General features: G+C 43.3%; 1 protein-coding gene across 1 annotated transcript in view; it reads right to left on the bottom strand.

Moving 5' to 3' along the window:
- LOC137571316 (sphingosine-1-phosphate transporter MFSD2B-like) overlaps positions 1-15,255 on the bottom strand; it is a 66,334-nt gene that overhangs the window by 12,646 nt on the left and 38,433 nt on the right. The window contains exons 5-7 of the mRNA XM_068280265.1: positions 11,399-11,477; positions 9,853-10,040; positions 4,984-5,074 (exon numbers count right to left, since the gene is read on the bottom strand). Coding sequence (XP_068136366.1) covers positions 4,984-5,074; positions 9,853-10,040; positions 11,399-11,477 — 358 coding nt within the window. The remainder of the gene's footprint in view (positions 1-4,983; positions 5,075-9,852; positions 10,041-11,398; positions 11,478-15,255) is intronic.

The raw sequence follows: 15,255 nt of genomic DNA on the forward strand, positions 1-15,255 counted from the left end.
AGTTAAAGAGTGCACAGGGACGGATCTAGGAGGGGGGGGGGGGCAAGCGGGTATCTTGCCCCAGGCGCATTTTGTTGAATTCTTAAAAAGGCGGCAAAATGAATGGCAGTTTAGGCGCCAAAACCTGACCTTGCCCCAGGCGCAACTTGGTTTTGATCCGTCCTTGAGAGTGCACGGTCCATGCACCTCCTGACTGTGGTTGTTTTTAAAGTAGCCTGATTGGCACATTTGGCAGCTGATTATAATTGAACACTATTCTCATCACAACTTTAAATAGCATAGTGCCTGTTTTTTTCCTCTAAACTTCCAAGGTTAATAAAAAGCCATGGCTAATGTATTTAGAAATTCAAATGATGTGCAAAACAGATATAACTTGTAAGCTCATGCATGCAATGGTAAAAACAAATAAGGCACTTCAACAGAGAAAAAAAGAGCTAAAACATACTGGCAACTACAGTAATCGACTTTGCTTTGATTTATTGTATGTGACTTTATTTTTTTTATTTTATTTTTTTAAACTGGTTTTATTGAACAACAAATCAGTGAATACAAGACAGGCTTTTCAATGTCAAATTACAGTGAAAGGATTAACAATAAACTGGACCCAAATACTTGAACTCATACACTGGTCGATTTTAGCCATCGATCAATCGATCGATTCTATAGAATTGATCGATCGGAAATCGATTCTATCAAATTCCTCATTCGTTCGATTTGTGGCCGATTTCAATCGATTTGATCTATCTGACAGGATGGAAGATCTAGGTCGATCTGCTGCTGGCAGCAGATCGATGGCCCATAGAATTGCATTGGATCTTAAGGGGCCCATACACTTAAACTATTTCTCGCTGATATACAGCAGATTCGAACACTGTGATCGAATCTGCTGTGAAATAGTTGCGCAAACGCTGACCGAACGTCTGCGCGGAGGATTTCGCTCGATCGGCAGTGAGTCGGGAGTGCGTCGATGGCAGCATTTGAATGTCTGACGACCGATGCTAGCGGCAATACATTACCTGATCCGGCTGGCGCGTATCTCCTCTGTCCCCGCTGCTCCTTCACCGCTGGGCTCCGGCAGGCTTCACTTCTTCCTGTCCCAACAGGAAGTTTAAACTTCTCCGGACAGGAAGTAAAGTGAAGCCTGCCGGACTCTGAGCCCAGAGCGGAGAAGAAGACAGCGGAGACCGGGGAACTTGCTCCGGCCGGATCAGGTAATATATGCAGGGGGAACGGCGGCAGTGACAGCTCCACAGATTGTGAATCCGTTTCATAGTGAAATCGATTCAAAATCTGTTTGCAGTGTAGGCAGCCAATAGATCCCTCTTTGATCAGATTCGATCCCAGAGGGATCTATCTGCTGGTCGATCTGGTGGCAATCGACCAGTGTATGGCAGCCTTTATGGTCCAATAATGCATTTAGATCGATTTTCAATAGATTTCATTTTGAAATCTATTGGAAATCTGTTCCTAGTATGTGGCACACATCAGATAGATTTATGTCAGATTATACTTGACAGGCATCTGACAGAAATCTATCTGGTGGTCTAATCTGCTGTATGGCCACCTTTAGCCATCCCAGCAGGACAGCCCAGATTATAAAGAAGTGAAGGACCCACAGAACAATAGGTAACCCCAAACTTTGCCCAGTTAATTTTGAGACCAGAGTATATTCCAAATCTATTGATGATTGTCATAGCTCTAGGCATAGATATCTCAGGGGTATCCAGAAAGAGTATCATATAATCTGCATAGAGCCCTATGCACTCCTTCAGAGAAACAATCTCTAGTCTTTTATATATGGTGTCAGCAGAAAGGATAAGGGCAATGTGACTTTATTTTAGCCAGCTTCTATCTTGTCTTACCCCTAAAAAAATCAAGTTATGTTAATTCAATTAACTTTTTCTCCTGAGTTTTCTCCTAGGAGATAATTTTTCATCTTATACTTAGAATTAGGCCCGGTTCACATTAGCGTTCCCTGTCCGGATTCACCGGGCCGGATCCGGACCGTATACTGTACAAACGGAACGTACGTTCCGCATAGCAATGCAAAGTCTATGCGGACGTTCACACACGTACGTTCCGTACAGAACGGAGCCGGATCGGATCCGGACTCCGGAGGCTTTTCCAACATGCGCTATTTTTTGGGTCCGGATCGTCCGGCCCACGCACCCGGACCGGAGCCTGACTGCACCATCCGGATATATAAACCAATGGGGAACGGAAAGCACAGAACACACTGGAGACAAACACCACACACCCCAGTTCTACCCCACTTCCTATGCATATTTATAGCGGCCATTTTGGATGGGGACACATGGGCCCAGCATATCTGGAGTGGAGCAGCAGTGACACACGTGCTGGAGCTGTTTGGCAGTATGTCGGAGGTGGAGGTGAGGCCTACAGCGGAGGACCCGATTCTTCAGGTGCACCAGGTGCACCTTCTGCAGACCCCAACAATTTTATGGTAAAATTGTTTATTTTTTACCCCACGGATCCGGATGGCAGCCTGATGCATGCCTGATGCAAACGGACCGGATCTGGATCGGAACCGTACGGTTCCGATCCGGATCAGGTCCTGATCCGATCTGGATCCGGTCCGTTTGCATGCCAAAACGCAAGTGTGAACGGGGCCTTACTTTTCAGCACTCTGCAATTGAAAAAGTACCAAAAAGTAGGAGAAAAAGTACTACCAAAACTATTTTAAGTAATTTCTTGCTTGCTGATGATTTAAAATGCATTTTATTGACAAGTTTAAAAATATTATTTAGGGGGAAACTCAGGAGAAAAAGTGAGTTGCTCTTGTTAGTAAAATGCCTTTTAAAGAGACACTGAAGCGGAAAAAAAATTATGATATAATGAATTGGTTGTGAAATATGAATAATTACTAGAAGATTAGCAGCAAAGAAAATATTCTCATATTTTTATTTTCAGGTATATTGTGTTTTTTCTTACATTGCATCATTCTATAATATGTGCAGATTACACAACACTCTGCATTCAAAATTATTCTTTCAGAGCAGTCTGTAAACTAATGACCTCTCCTCTGGCAGAGAAAAAGGAATTTGTTTAGTAACAGTTGAGATAATAAAAGTCAGATAACAGCCCTCTCCATGACTTTGAAAGTCGCAGAGATTAAAGGAATACTATCGATTGAAACGACTTTTTTTTTAATACTCTATATTAGTGTACACATTACCACTAGTGCTAGGGGCACTTTATTTATTCACCCAGGTCTCTCTCTCACTATCCCTGCTTAAAAATTCATTTCTCACACAGCTCATAGTAGTTTGGGTCACCCTGAGCTGCTTGGTTACTCTGTCACACAGCTCACAAATATATTTCACTGTGTCACTCACAGCATGCAGCAGACATGAGGATAAATAGGCTGATCTGAGGTGGTAACAGGTAACTAAATGAGCTGGAATATTGCTGGAATATAACTAGCTATACCAGGAGTCTGTGTTTACACTCAGACTGGCTGCCTGCTTGAGGAGATTCACTCCAGGCTGCATCCACTTTACAAGCTGCTGAGAGGGGCAGACCACTGTCTACAATTAGCATTATTAGTATCTTTATCAGTAAAGAGAAGCAAAGATAATAAACACACATTGCTAGAATCTTTAACCCCTTACCACCATACCAACAAGATTCTTTCAGCAAGGTGATAATTAAACTATAAACTGAGGAGTTGATAGCATCTCCCCTGTGTAGAGACATGGTCTAGCCCTCTGGGAGCTCAGTATTAGATACATTTTGTATCCAACACTGACGCCAAAACTGACGGAGGATTTTACAGCTGAGAGGAACAGCTGTGTGAGGAATCAAATTACTCCTAGTACTTGCCCTAATGTGTGCTACAACATACAGCATTTAAAAATAAATGCATACATCGATAGTATTCCTTTAATGGCTTTTTTCCATAGAGATAACAACTGGAGTTTCTTAGCTCTTCCTGTACTGGAAACAATTAGACTGATGTATCTGATCTTAATGTTTTATTTCTTAGCTGTACTACACATACAAATCATAACATCATAATTTTTTTTTTCGCTTCAGTGTCTCTTTAAGCCACCATAAAGCAAGAAAATACTCAGAATAATTTTGTCAGTACTTTTTTACCTACTTTTTGGTACTTTTTGAATTGAAATGTGCTGAAAAGTTATTTTAAAATATTAAAGATTGTCTCCTAGGAGAAGACTCAGAAGAGAAAAAGGGCCGGACCCAATTTTAAGTTTTCTTCTAGGAGATAATTTTTCATCTTCTGTTTAACCTCCTTAGCGGTAACCCCGTGTGTGACACGGGGTAAGCCGCCGGAGGGTGCCGCTCAGGCCCTGCTGGGCCGATTTTCATAATTTTGTTTTTGCTGGACGCAGCTAGCACTTTGCTAGCTGCGCCAGCACCCCGATCGCCGCCGCCGCGCGCCCGATCGCCGCTATCCGGTGCGGCGCGGGCCCCCCCCAGACCCCTGCGCTGCCTGGCCAATCAGTGCCAGGCAGCGCCAAGGGGTGGATCGGGTCTCCCAATGACGTCCCGACGTCGGTGACGTCATCCCGCCCCGTCGCCATGGCGGCGGGGAAGCCCTCCAGGAAATCCCGTTCTTTGAACGGGATTTCCTGATCGCCTATCGCCGGAGGCGATCAGCGGGGCTGGGGGGATGCCGCTGAGCAGCGGCTATCATGTAGCGAGCCCTGGGCTCGCTACATGATTTAAAAAAAAAAATAAAAAAAAAACTGCTGCGCTGCCCCCTGGCGGTATTTTTCATACCGCCAAGGGGGTTAAAATAACTTTTCAGCTCTACTATTGAAAAAAGAGGTGATAAAGTAGAGTTACAGTTATTCAGAACTGAACTAACCAGGAATATCACATTTTTACATCTTGCAGTGAATGTGATTTCTGCCACTAGCCTTACTGCTGTACGACACTGTGATATAGCCCTATATGACTGAATGGTTTCAATTATTAAATAAATCTGTATTTCCTCACCATCTCTTTCTTTGACTCCCAGAAACAATACCGCAGTGCAGAGTATATACACAGAGCCGATGACACCTGCCGCAATCATGTAGACATTCCTCTAGAAACAAACATCACACAAAAATAAAGGAGAGCTCTGGTAAAGGTAAAAGCAATCAGTTAAAGAAAACCTGAACTGAAAATTAAAAGTCAAAATAAACATACACAAGTCATACTTACCTCCTGTGTAGTCTACTCTTCAATCTATTTTTGCTCTCCTGCATCCTGTTTGTCCACTGTGATCAATGGAATTCTCCGTCCTCCATTTTGAAAATAGCCATTTCCCCATAACAGCTTCCTGGGCAGCACACAGTTAAACTGTAACATCGCCCACTTGAGCCATAGGGAAACATGACACATCAGTTCTCCTCTCAGCTGTAACTGACAGCAACTGATATATAACTGACAGCAACTGATATATTTCAGTTCTGACAAAATGTTGTCAGAACTGGAAGGGATCACTGTAAGAAGAAAATGGTGATCTTCTGAGAGGAACTGATGGCAAGGTAACTATGTAATGTTCATTTGAAGTTACCTCATGTGTTTATTTTAAATAATTTTACTCAGTACAGGTTCTCTTTAAATACTGTCAGGATATGCGCGTTTGTTGTTTTCTTTGTGTGACTGGGAGCTCTAGTGCTTCCAAACCAAAGATATGTGTAGGCTTCAATACACAAGGCATTACACAGGCGTGTAAGCAGAAAATAGCTGATTTTTATCAAACATCTTGTTAAGTAACAATTCAGTAAGGCTGTTATCACATGAAAAACTGAAATGACCAACTAGTGAGGTAGATTACCGACTTGAGGTAAATACCTCATAAATGTCAGTTCATACAGATTAGAGCATGAGGTAAAAACATGAAATGTTTGGTATTTTATCTCCTGCCTGGAGCTGACAGTAACTAACAAACAGCCATTCAGTAATGTTATACAAGGGAGGAAACAGAGCAGGGAAAAGGTAAAAACTTATCAAAGGACACCAGAGGCAAAAATAAAGTAATTAAATAAATTATTGTATCTATCTTTGTTCCCTGAAAAATGACTTTTTAAGATATTAAAGGTTTATTTTTTGTTTAAATCTACTTTTTAAGTTTTAACTGTTTTATTGTTTTTGCTCTGTGACACATTCATTAAAGTATGCCAGAACTAAAATCTATGAACTATTGAACCTTTTTATCTCTTTCCTCCTCTCAGAAGCCATTTTCTGCTATGAAAGTGTTTTACAGTTTGAATTTCTTATCAGTGAGGGTCACACTGTAGTCACTTACTGTCTGAGTCAGGACTGAAGGTACATACACAAGTCGGATTTTTGCAAACGACCAGTCGCTTGGACGTTTGAACGTCCGGTCGTTTGGTCGTCAAATCGGGCGTATGTACGGTCGGTCGTTCAGCTGATAAGACTGGATTTCAACGATCCGCTTGGCAAAAATCCCGACATGTGTATCAGCCTTGAGTCCAGGGACGGATCTAGACCAAGTTGCGCCTGGGGCAAGGTCAGGTTTTGGCGCCTAAACTGCCATTCCCCATCCAAATTTTGCCGCCTTTTTAAGAATTCAACAAACTGCGCCTGGGGCAAGAGACCCGCCTGCCCCCCCCCCCCCCCTAGATCCGTCCCTGCTTGAGTCAGCCACTTACATACCTGATATTTAACTCTTTCAGGCAGTGAAAGAAAAAAAGGAACACATCATAGTTATTTGTGTGCTAGGCACTGTACATACGCATGTCTATCTCATCGTGTCATATGTCACCTCGGCTACCCTTTAAACTATTCAGGAAATAAGAAAATCACTACTGAAATACGTAAAAATGAGGTAAAACAGGCTGGCCCCAGGATGCAGCAGTAAAGGGATCAGTCGGTGTAGGGAAATAGGAGCGTGTTCTCATGTATGACTCAATATGCCAAAAAGAAAAGGAGACAGCAAGGCACCGCTTCCTAAAAACCCATTATTCCAGCTGGGCAGACACTGTGGTACAAAGCAGCGAGGGTTTCAGAGCCAGATAGCTGTTTCACAAGTTAAAACTTGCTTCTTCAGAGGTAAATCATGTTCATGTTTTGTCTCTGAAGAAGCAAGTTTTAAAGCAGGATTGTCACCAGTGTTGCCAACCTCGGAAATATGTTTTTACTAACAAAGCACAAAGAATTTACTGACAGAACACTTTTTTTACTGACATCTAATATTATTGAAATTAAATGAAAGATATCACACATGCGCCCTTACGTGCAATACACCGGCAACGACGTGGGGCGTGAATGAAGAAGAAGAGTGCAGTGGCGGACACCGGACAGGTGAAGTATTAATGCACGGCATCTGGGGGGGGGGGACTTTGATACATTTACATTTGGAGGATGCGACCTGGGGGTTTTCTTCACATTTGTTCTTGATTATCGCAGCCCTTACTGCTGCACACCTTATTGAGCATGCCAACCTGAGATTTTCCAGCACGTCCAATTGATACATTCGATCGATACATTCAACCAATTTCGGCCCAAAATTGGTTTGATTGTTAACTAGGCATGCTCTTGATGGCACCGATTTTTGTCATATCAATAATAATTGTCTTATCTGATGGTTGATCTGCCGCCAAGTCTACAGATGTATGGCCACATTTAGCTACAGCAGTGTACATTCCAGAGTGATACGTGAACTGATAAGTGGTAAGTGCTGTGATCTAAGAAAGACAGAGGGTTTTTTTTACTGACACCACACATTTTTTTATGGACTTTACTGACAGCCCAGATTTGTTGACTTTTTACTGACTGTCAGTAAATTTACTGACGGTTGGCAACACTTATTGTCACCATAAAAATCAAATCTCAACAGCAACTGGTCTGAGTGTATTAAGTGATAAAGATGCTAATCCTGCATTCAAAACTTTCAAAACGTTTTCTGCTGTTATGATTTGGAGTTACAGTATCACATACTTAAGGAGCACTGGCCCTTTAGTAGTCAGTGCCAAACAGTTGCATGCTGGGGGTTCTTTCTATCTATAATATATTCCTCCTATTCCATTTATTTCCCTGCCTAGCTGCTTATCTGAAACACGATCCCCTGCTCACTTGTGTTTACAAGCAAGGCTGAGGTGACTCAGCGATTGGAGAAAAGAAAAAAAAAGTAAAGGGCAGAAATGACATCAGGATTTAGCCAAAACGGTGGGCAAAATACATGGTTCCCACCAGGAACAGAATTCTCTTCATTTACTATATAAGATTCACTGAAATCAAAAGGTGGACAGTACAATACATGTGTTATGTAAGTAGATCAAGTGCTTATCTACTTGTATATGTGTTTTTTTTCCCTGGCATAGTATGGCTGATCCTACTGCTTTAACCTTTAGTTCTACATATTTTTTTTTTTTTTCAACTCAAATTAGGTTTTTGGAGGGTGATAATTGTTTTTCATGCATTTTAATGGGAAAACGAGGGGGAAAAAATGAAAAGAATACACTATTTCTCCAATTCCATCACCTGTAGTATTAAACAATGATATAATACATAAAACACAGGCAGTGTTTTCCCATTTGTCCTGGCTACCACATGTAAATGATATTCCTAGTACAATGTATGGTGACAATATATTATTGGAAACAAAGGTATGTTTGTTTTGTTTTCTGACTGTACCCTCTCAATAATTACAAGCCCTTATTTGCAAAAATAATAATAATATACCCTCATGACATACTGTACATATTAAAAATAGTTTTTAAGGTAACTATTTATGTATTTTTTTAAATGCTGTCACTTTTTAAAAACAAGGGAGGTTAGAAAACATGTTCCCAATCACCAATCCCTAGGTTTTCATGAGACTTTGGACGCCCCCATAAGCACCCATGTTAAAAGCCATTATTAACGGCTATAAGTGGAAATTTGGATGCCGGCTGGAAATAAAAAGTGGGCACCGGGGCAGTGGCAACAAATAGCAGGTGCATCGTGACTTTATGGGACGCCACTGGCACCCAAATTTCCAAGGTAATGTCTGAAGGTAAGTGTTGGGGTTATGCCAGAGATTAAAGTTGTAGCTCGGTTAGGGTTATGATTAAAGGGAACCTTAACCGAGAGGGATATGGATGTTTCCTTTTAAACAATACCAGTTGCCTGGCAGTCTCGCTGATCTCTTTGGCTGCAGTAGTGGCTGAATCACACACCTGAAACAAGTATGCAGCTAAGCCAGTCTGACTTCAGTCAGAGCTCCTGAGCTGCATGCTTGTTGAGGGGCTGTTGCTAAAAGTATTAGAGACACAGGATCAGCAAGACAGTCAGGCAACTGGTATTATTTTAAAAGGAAAAATCCATATCCTTCTCAGTTTAGGTTCCCTTTAAGGTTAATGGTAGATTCGTTAGATGTGGTCAATTTAAGGACATTTTTGCCTCAATTCACTAAGATCATGCTGGAGATAATAAGGCAAGAGAAAACTTACCTCCACACAGTAAGAGAGTTATCTTATCTCTTCATTCCTTATGTTACCTCCTCTGTAGTTAATTTACCTCCTCTGTAGTTATTTTCACACGCAGTTAATTAACAACCTGTCTTTAACTCTGGAGTTATTTTAAGGATTGAAGTGTTAACTTAAAGACAGAAGAGTTAACTTTAGGTTTGCCTGAGGTAAAATGTTTCCTGAATACGACATGCCTCATCACCATGGTGATAACTAGAGAAACGTTATTAAAGACAGGAGATAAGCTTAGTGAATTGAGGCCATTGTCAGTATGTCCATAGTTTACACTCAGATGATATGCCACTGTTCATGCTTACCCTAAAGATCCAGCAATAGAAACATCCAACCCATATATTTTTGAGGAAGAAAAGTCAACCAGGTGTAGAAATGATTCTAGACTTACGGCATGAATCTGGTAGTCTGGAGATCCTGGGATCAGAAAGGTGGTGTTCACCAGGGAATCTGTGGAGTTCACAGTGAGGTTCATAGTCATGTTGTACACGTTGCAGTGATGGGCGCTGTGTGCGCTGGCAACTATCTGCCCCTGTACAGCTGCACCAATCAGAGTTCCAAGAACCTCCACGGTCATCCCTGTGGAGGAACACATCATGTGACCACAGCTTTCATATTTTCAAACAAATGATTCAAAGAAAACATTTTTTTAGAAGCATCACTATAGCACAGATTGATGAGAAACCTAATGCTAAAGCCTAGCAGAAATGGGTCAGGACACACAGCGCATTGTGTCTTTTTGCAAGATACCACAGGACACCTTCCAAGGGCTTAAAGAGAACCGGAACTGAAAATAAAAAGTCAAAATAACCATACACAGGTCATACTTACCTCCTGTGTAGTCTACTCCTCAATCTCTTTCTCCTCTCCTGCCTCCCATTTGTCCACTGTGATCAATGGAATTCTCCGTCCTCCATTTTAAAAATGGCCATTACCCCATAACAGCTTCCTGGTCAGCACATTGTTAATATCGCCCACTTGAACCATAGGGAAACATGGACATTACCCTGCACATTCAGTTGTAACTGACAGCTGCTGATATATACAGTAACTGACAACAACTGGCATATTTCAGCTCTGACAAAATCTTGTCAGAACTGGAAGGGATCATTGTAAGAAGAAAATGGTGAGCTTCTGAAAGGAACTGACAGTGAGGTTAGTTTGTAATATTAATTTGCAGCTATGTCATGTGTTTATTTTAAATAATGTTACTCACTTCAGGTTCCCTTTAAGGAGTCCGTGCCAGTTTTAGCCACTCCTTCACATTAATAAGCAGGCAGCTTATGGTACGGTGCAATTATCCTGTGGCAGGGAAGGCCTCCGCAGGACTGTTGCAACCACACCATTCCCTCCTTGCACATTACCCTGCGGCAGACTGTGGCATAGCTCTAGTCCCCACCCCTAACAGTCACGTGCACCCTGCTGGACAGGAAGTACGTCATAGATTTTTTGGCCAATTGGCGCATGCACGCCACACCACCACTGTTATAATATACATAGATTGTAGCGGTGCCATTGACTCCAATGAAAATGCGTGTCAAGTGGTACCGTTCAGCAACATGCACTTCAGAGTCTGCATCGGCAAAAGCATTGCGTTGCACCGCGGGTAGTGTGGCCAATCTCATAGAGACATATGGCCACTGCGACGTGGGAGAGTTCCGTGACGTGTCGCAATAGTGTGAAAGGAGCGTTAGGTTGGTGGTGGCCTGTAAGATAAAGTAAATGTGTGAAAAAATAGTGGAAAGAAAAAGTATTTGTCTTGACTTAATATACCAGTCAGACGCAAGCGGTCCAAAGCAAGGGCAGTCAATGTCCATTAAATGGCATCTAGTCAAATTTTGGTTTGTTTCAACAGCACAAAACTCCAAAGCAATGGCCAACGCTGACAGTCCATGCTTCAGATTACTTCATACAATAGAAGGTCTCCCAGTACTTACTGTATGCAGTGGCTGAATCCCTCTCCGTCTGCTGTGTGCTAAGAAACATGGTCAGTGTGGTGTACGGCACATGGAAGATCTACAGGAACAAGACAATTGTCATACATAAAGCAAATTCAATGAGATAATACACAATGAAAAGGTTATGAGGAATGCAACATGCCATTACTGAAACATAATCCATACTCTTGTCTGCAGCACCTCCTGCCTCACTTATGTAAATCCCAAAGATGGGTTAAATTCTCATGATCCCAGAGCACAGAATGGCTCATACGCCTCTGTGATGTCATTAAAGTGCTAGCAAATGGTTTAGCAATGATACATATCAGCCTGGGGCCCACTAGTGATTCCAAATGGCAGAAGTACTGCGTTTTTCTCTGGAGAACACCTGGTTGGGCTTCAAACCGGGACCCTGCTCTAAATGGTGCGAGTGCTTTCCACTACACCACCGTGCTGCCCGACAGATGGGAACCATGTTGGATTCTAATCTGTTGCAGGGTGATACCAATTGTGCACAAGTGAGAGGTCAATCAGAAGAACAAAATACATTTGAGTTCCAGAAAATGTCTCTTTGGATGTGCAAGGGCAGCGTCAATGGGAATATAACAAATTTAACCACAAATGATATAACATAACATCAAAACAACCCTATGTATCCTAAACATGCACTTGCCAACATAAATCATGTAAAATACCAAAGAAAAGAGAATTGGCTCTTGGGTGCATGAGAAGGATGAAAAACCTTTTAATAACATGTATCAAAAATGAGCAAACACATTACAAATATACAAATGACAAAAATACAAAAACCCCACAAATACCCCATAAAATTCTCCTCACAAACCCTTCAAAAATGAGTTAGGGGCTGCAGTCCCCCATGTTGGAATACACTCAACAAAAGCTTGGTGGTGGTCCCACTGTAGTGAGCAACTGAGAGGGCCGCCAAGGTGAAAGTCCAGTAGGTAAAAGGCAATACAGAGCAGTCAGTATAAGCACAGCTTCTGATTAATGTTCCTGAGGTTGGTAACAAGCACAAATAAGCGAGTTTAAAGGCAGCATCCACAGCAAGGGCACAAGCAAGCTTGTAAGCTGGAAGTAAAAATGGCAACAAGCACATTGGTAGCATGCAGTGTGGTTAGATGGCAAGCGATGAGCACATGCAAGCAAAACAGTCCCCCAATCGCAGGGCATGTAACAATGGGACACAAGACAAAAGTCTTTTCCCAAAGTAGACTCAGGGAATGACAGAAACACAAAATCACCCACTCGCAGGGCACATGAAATCTTCCAGCCACCTGTGAGCGTAAAAAGCAGTTCTCATATAGTTACCACACTGAAATGGTGAAATCCGGAGCCAGTGTGCGTGCCAGCAAAGTTTCTTTGTGTGGCCATACAGTTGCCCCAAAGCCAAGAGGCTGGATGTCCGTGGGACCAGAAGAACCAGCAAATGTCAAATGGAGGAGGGATGGAGGAGAACATCCGCGCTGTCAGGAAAAGCCTGACATGTTTCGCCGCATCTTGCGGCCTTATCAAAGGCAAACAGCGTGGTAATAGTATGGACGCCATGACGGCGTCCATTAATACCGAATGCGCCCGTGCGGCCCGCCCCACCGCCCGCCCAGAGCCGTGCGCGTCCCCGCCACACGCCCACCAACCGGCCGGCGTATGGGCGGCCCCCATGTGGAGCGCGGATGCGCTCCAGCAATGCGTCACAGGCGGGCGCCGACCGGCGCCCATCAAATGACACACCTGGAAAACATCCAATGGGGAGGACGGGCAGGCCGGGCAGAGGGCAGGGCGGACCCCACAGGCGCACCCGGCAAATAACCATCAATGCATTATATAAAGAAGATAATAAACAAAAATATATATATATATATATAAGTGAAAAGCAACAAACATATATATATGTGAAATGTATAAAAAATAAAAAACAAACAAGGAGCAAATGCAGGGAGCAAGGCCCCTGTAGATGTAAATGAGAACACGCGACCCGTAGTCGTGAGCCCGGACGTCCCAGTCCAAGAAATTTGGGGCGCCGGGCATCAAGACACGGGGCACATATTCAACAGACACATGTATATGTATACATACTTATAAATCAAAAATAAATAAAAAAGGAAGAGGTGGAGAGAGACCCGCCCCAAATACTAATATAGAATAATACACAAGTGGGTATAATCGCACCCGCGTATGATAATTGACCCGCAAAAACAAAGAGCCACCTGTGGGAGGAGAGAAGTGAGCAGCAGGGGGGGAGGAGAGGTGTGGGACAAGGGACAGGAAAGGGGGAGGGAGGAAAGGGAGAGGGGGAGGGGGAGAAAAGGAGGGGGGGGGGAAAGGGGGGGGCACCCCAGCGCGTGTCCCCGATGCATGCACGGGAAAAACCCAAACAGGCCAAGGGGAGGACAGGGGGAGAGAAGAAAGGAACAAGGGGAGGAAGGGAAACAGGAAAGGAGAGGGGAGGGGGAGGAAGAGGGGGGACAGAAGAGGGAGAAGGAGGGGAGGGGGAAAAGAGAGGAGAAGGACCAGGACTCAGTCCTACGACCCTAAACCGGCAGAAATACCCGGTAGTTAATGCTGTCATTTAAACCCTTCGGTTCAGTGGCTTTAAGATCAAAAATCCAACGGGACTCTAGTTGTAGAAGGGCTCTGTCAATGTCACCACCTCTAGGGTGGACATGGACCCTGTCCAGACCTATGAATCTAATAAAGCTGGGATCACCTCTATGCTCCAAATGGACGTGTCTGGAAATGGGGGATTTAAAGTTGCAATTTGCGACATCCCCCACATGATTTTTAATTCTTTCCTTAAAGGCTCTCGATGTTTTGCCGACATAAAAACTGCCGCATTTGCAGTACATCAGGTAAACAACCCCCACGGTGTTGCAATTAACAAAGTGTTTTAAATTCCATTGACGTCCATTGGGCAGAGTGATATTCTTACCTATCTGTAAATAGCGACAGTAAACGCACCCACCACAACTATAGGTCCCCGTGACAATACAATGTTTCTGGGGGCCATTTTTCCCCCAGAAATGGCTGGATGTGACATGATTTTGCAGAGTTCTACTGCGTTTAAAAGTCACCTGAGGGACCGGTGATACAAAGTCCCTTACCACTCTGTCATTTGTCAACACATGCCAGTGTCGGCGGAGTATCCTGTCAACCTCACTGTTTTGATCGCTGTATCGGGTTATTAAACGTGTATTGTTACTGCTTAGAGTGTCTTTGTCTTTTTTAGTAAGGAGAGTCGTACGATCCGACATCTTCGCCCGTTTGTAGGCTTTTTTTAGCCAACGATCCTTGTAGCCTCTTTCTCTAAAGCGAGAACGTAATAACTTAGCTTCCTTCTCAAAAGTGATTTCATCGCTGCAATTCCGGCGTGCCCTCAAGTATTGACCCATGGGAATCCCACGAATCGTATGGATAGGATGTGCACTATCGGCATGAAGGTATGCATTGGTCGCTGTAGGTTTGCGATACAGATTGGTTGACAGGAATCCATCCGACCCGACACTAATCATGAGATCCAAAAAGGCCACAGAGTGTTCATTGTATTCCATGGTAAATTTCAAATTCCAGTTATTGTCATTCAAAATGGCTACAAATTCATTCAGTAGCTCCACGCCACCCGTCCAAAACATAAGCACATCGTCTATGTACCTGTGCCACGCCACAATGTGGCACAGGTACACGACGAGGGCATCACTGCCAAAAAGATGGCGTTCCCAATCCCCCAGGTACAGGTTCGCCAATGAGGGGGCGCAGGTGGTCCCCATCGCGGCCCCCTGCACCTGGAGGTAGTGGACGCCATCAAACATGAACACATTGTTCTGTAAAATAAATGTCAAAAG

The sequence above is a fragment of the Hyperolius riggenbachi genome, chromosome 4 (genome assembly GCF_040937935.1).
Source record: "Hyperolius riggenbachi isolate aHypRig1 chromosome 4, aHypRig1.pri, whole genome shotgun sequence".
Classification (NCBI taxonomy): Eukaryota; Metazoa; Chordata; class Amphibia; order Anura; family Hyperoliidae; genus Hyperolius; species Hyperolius riggenbachi.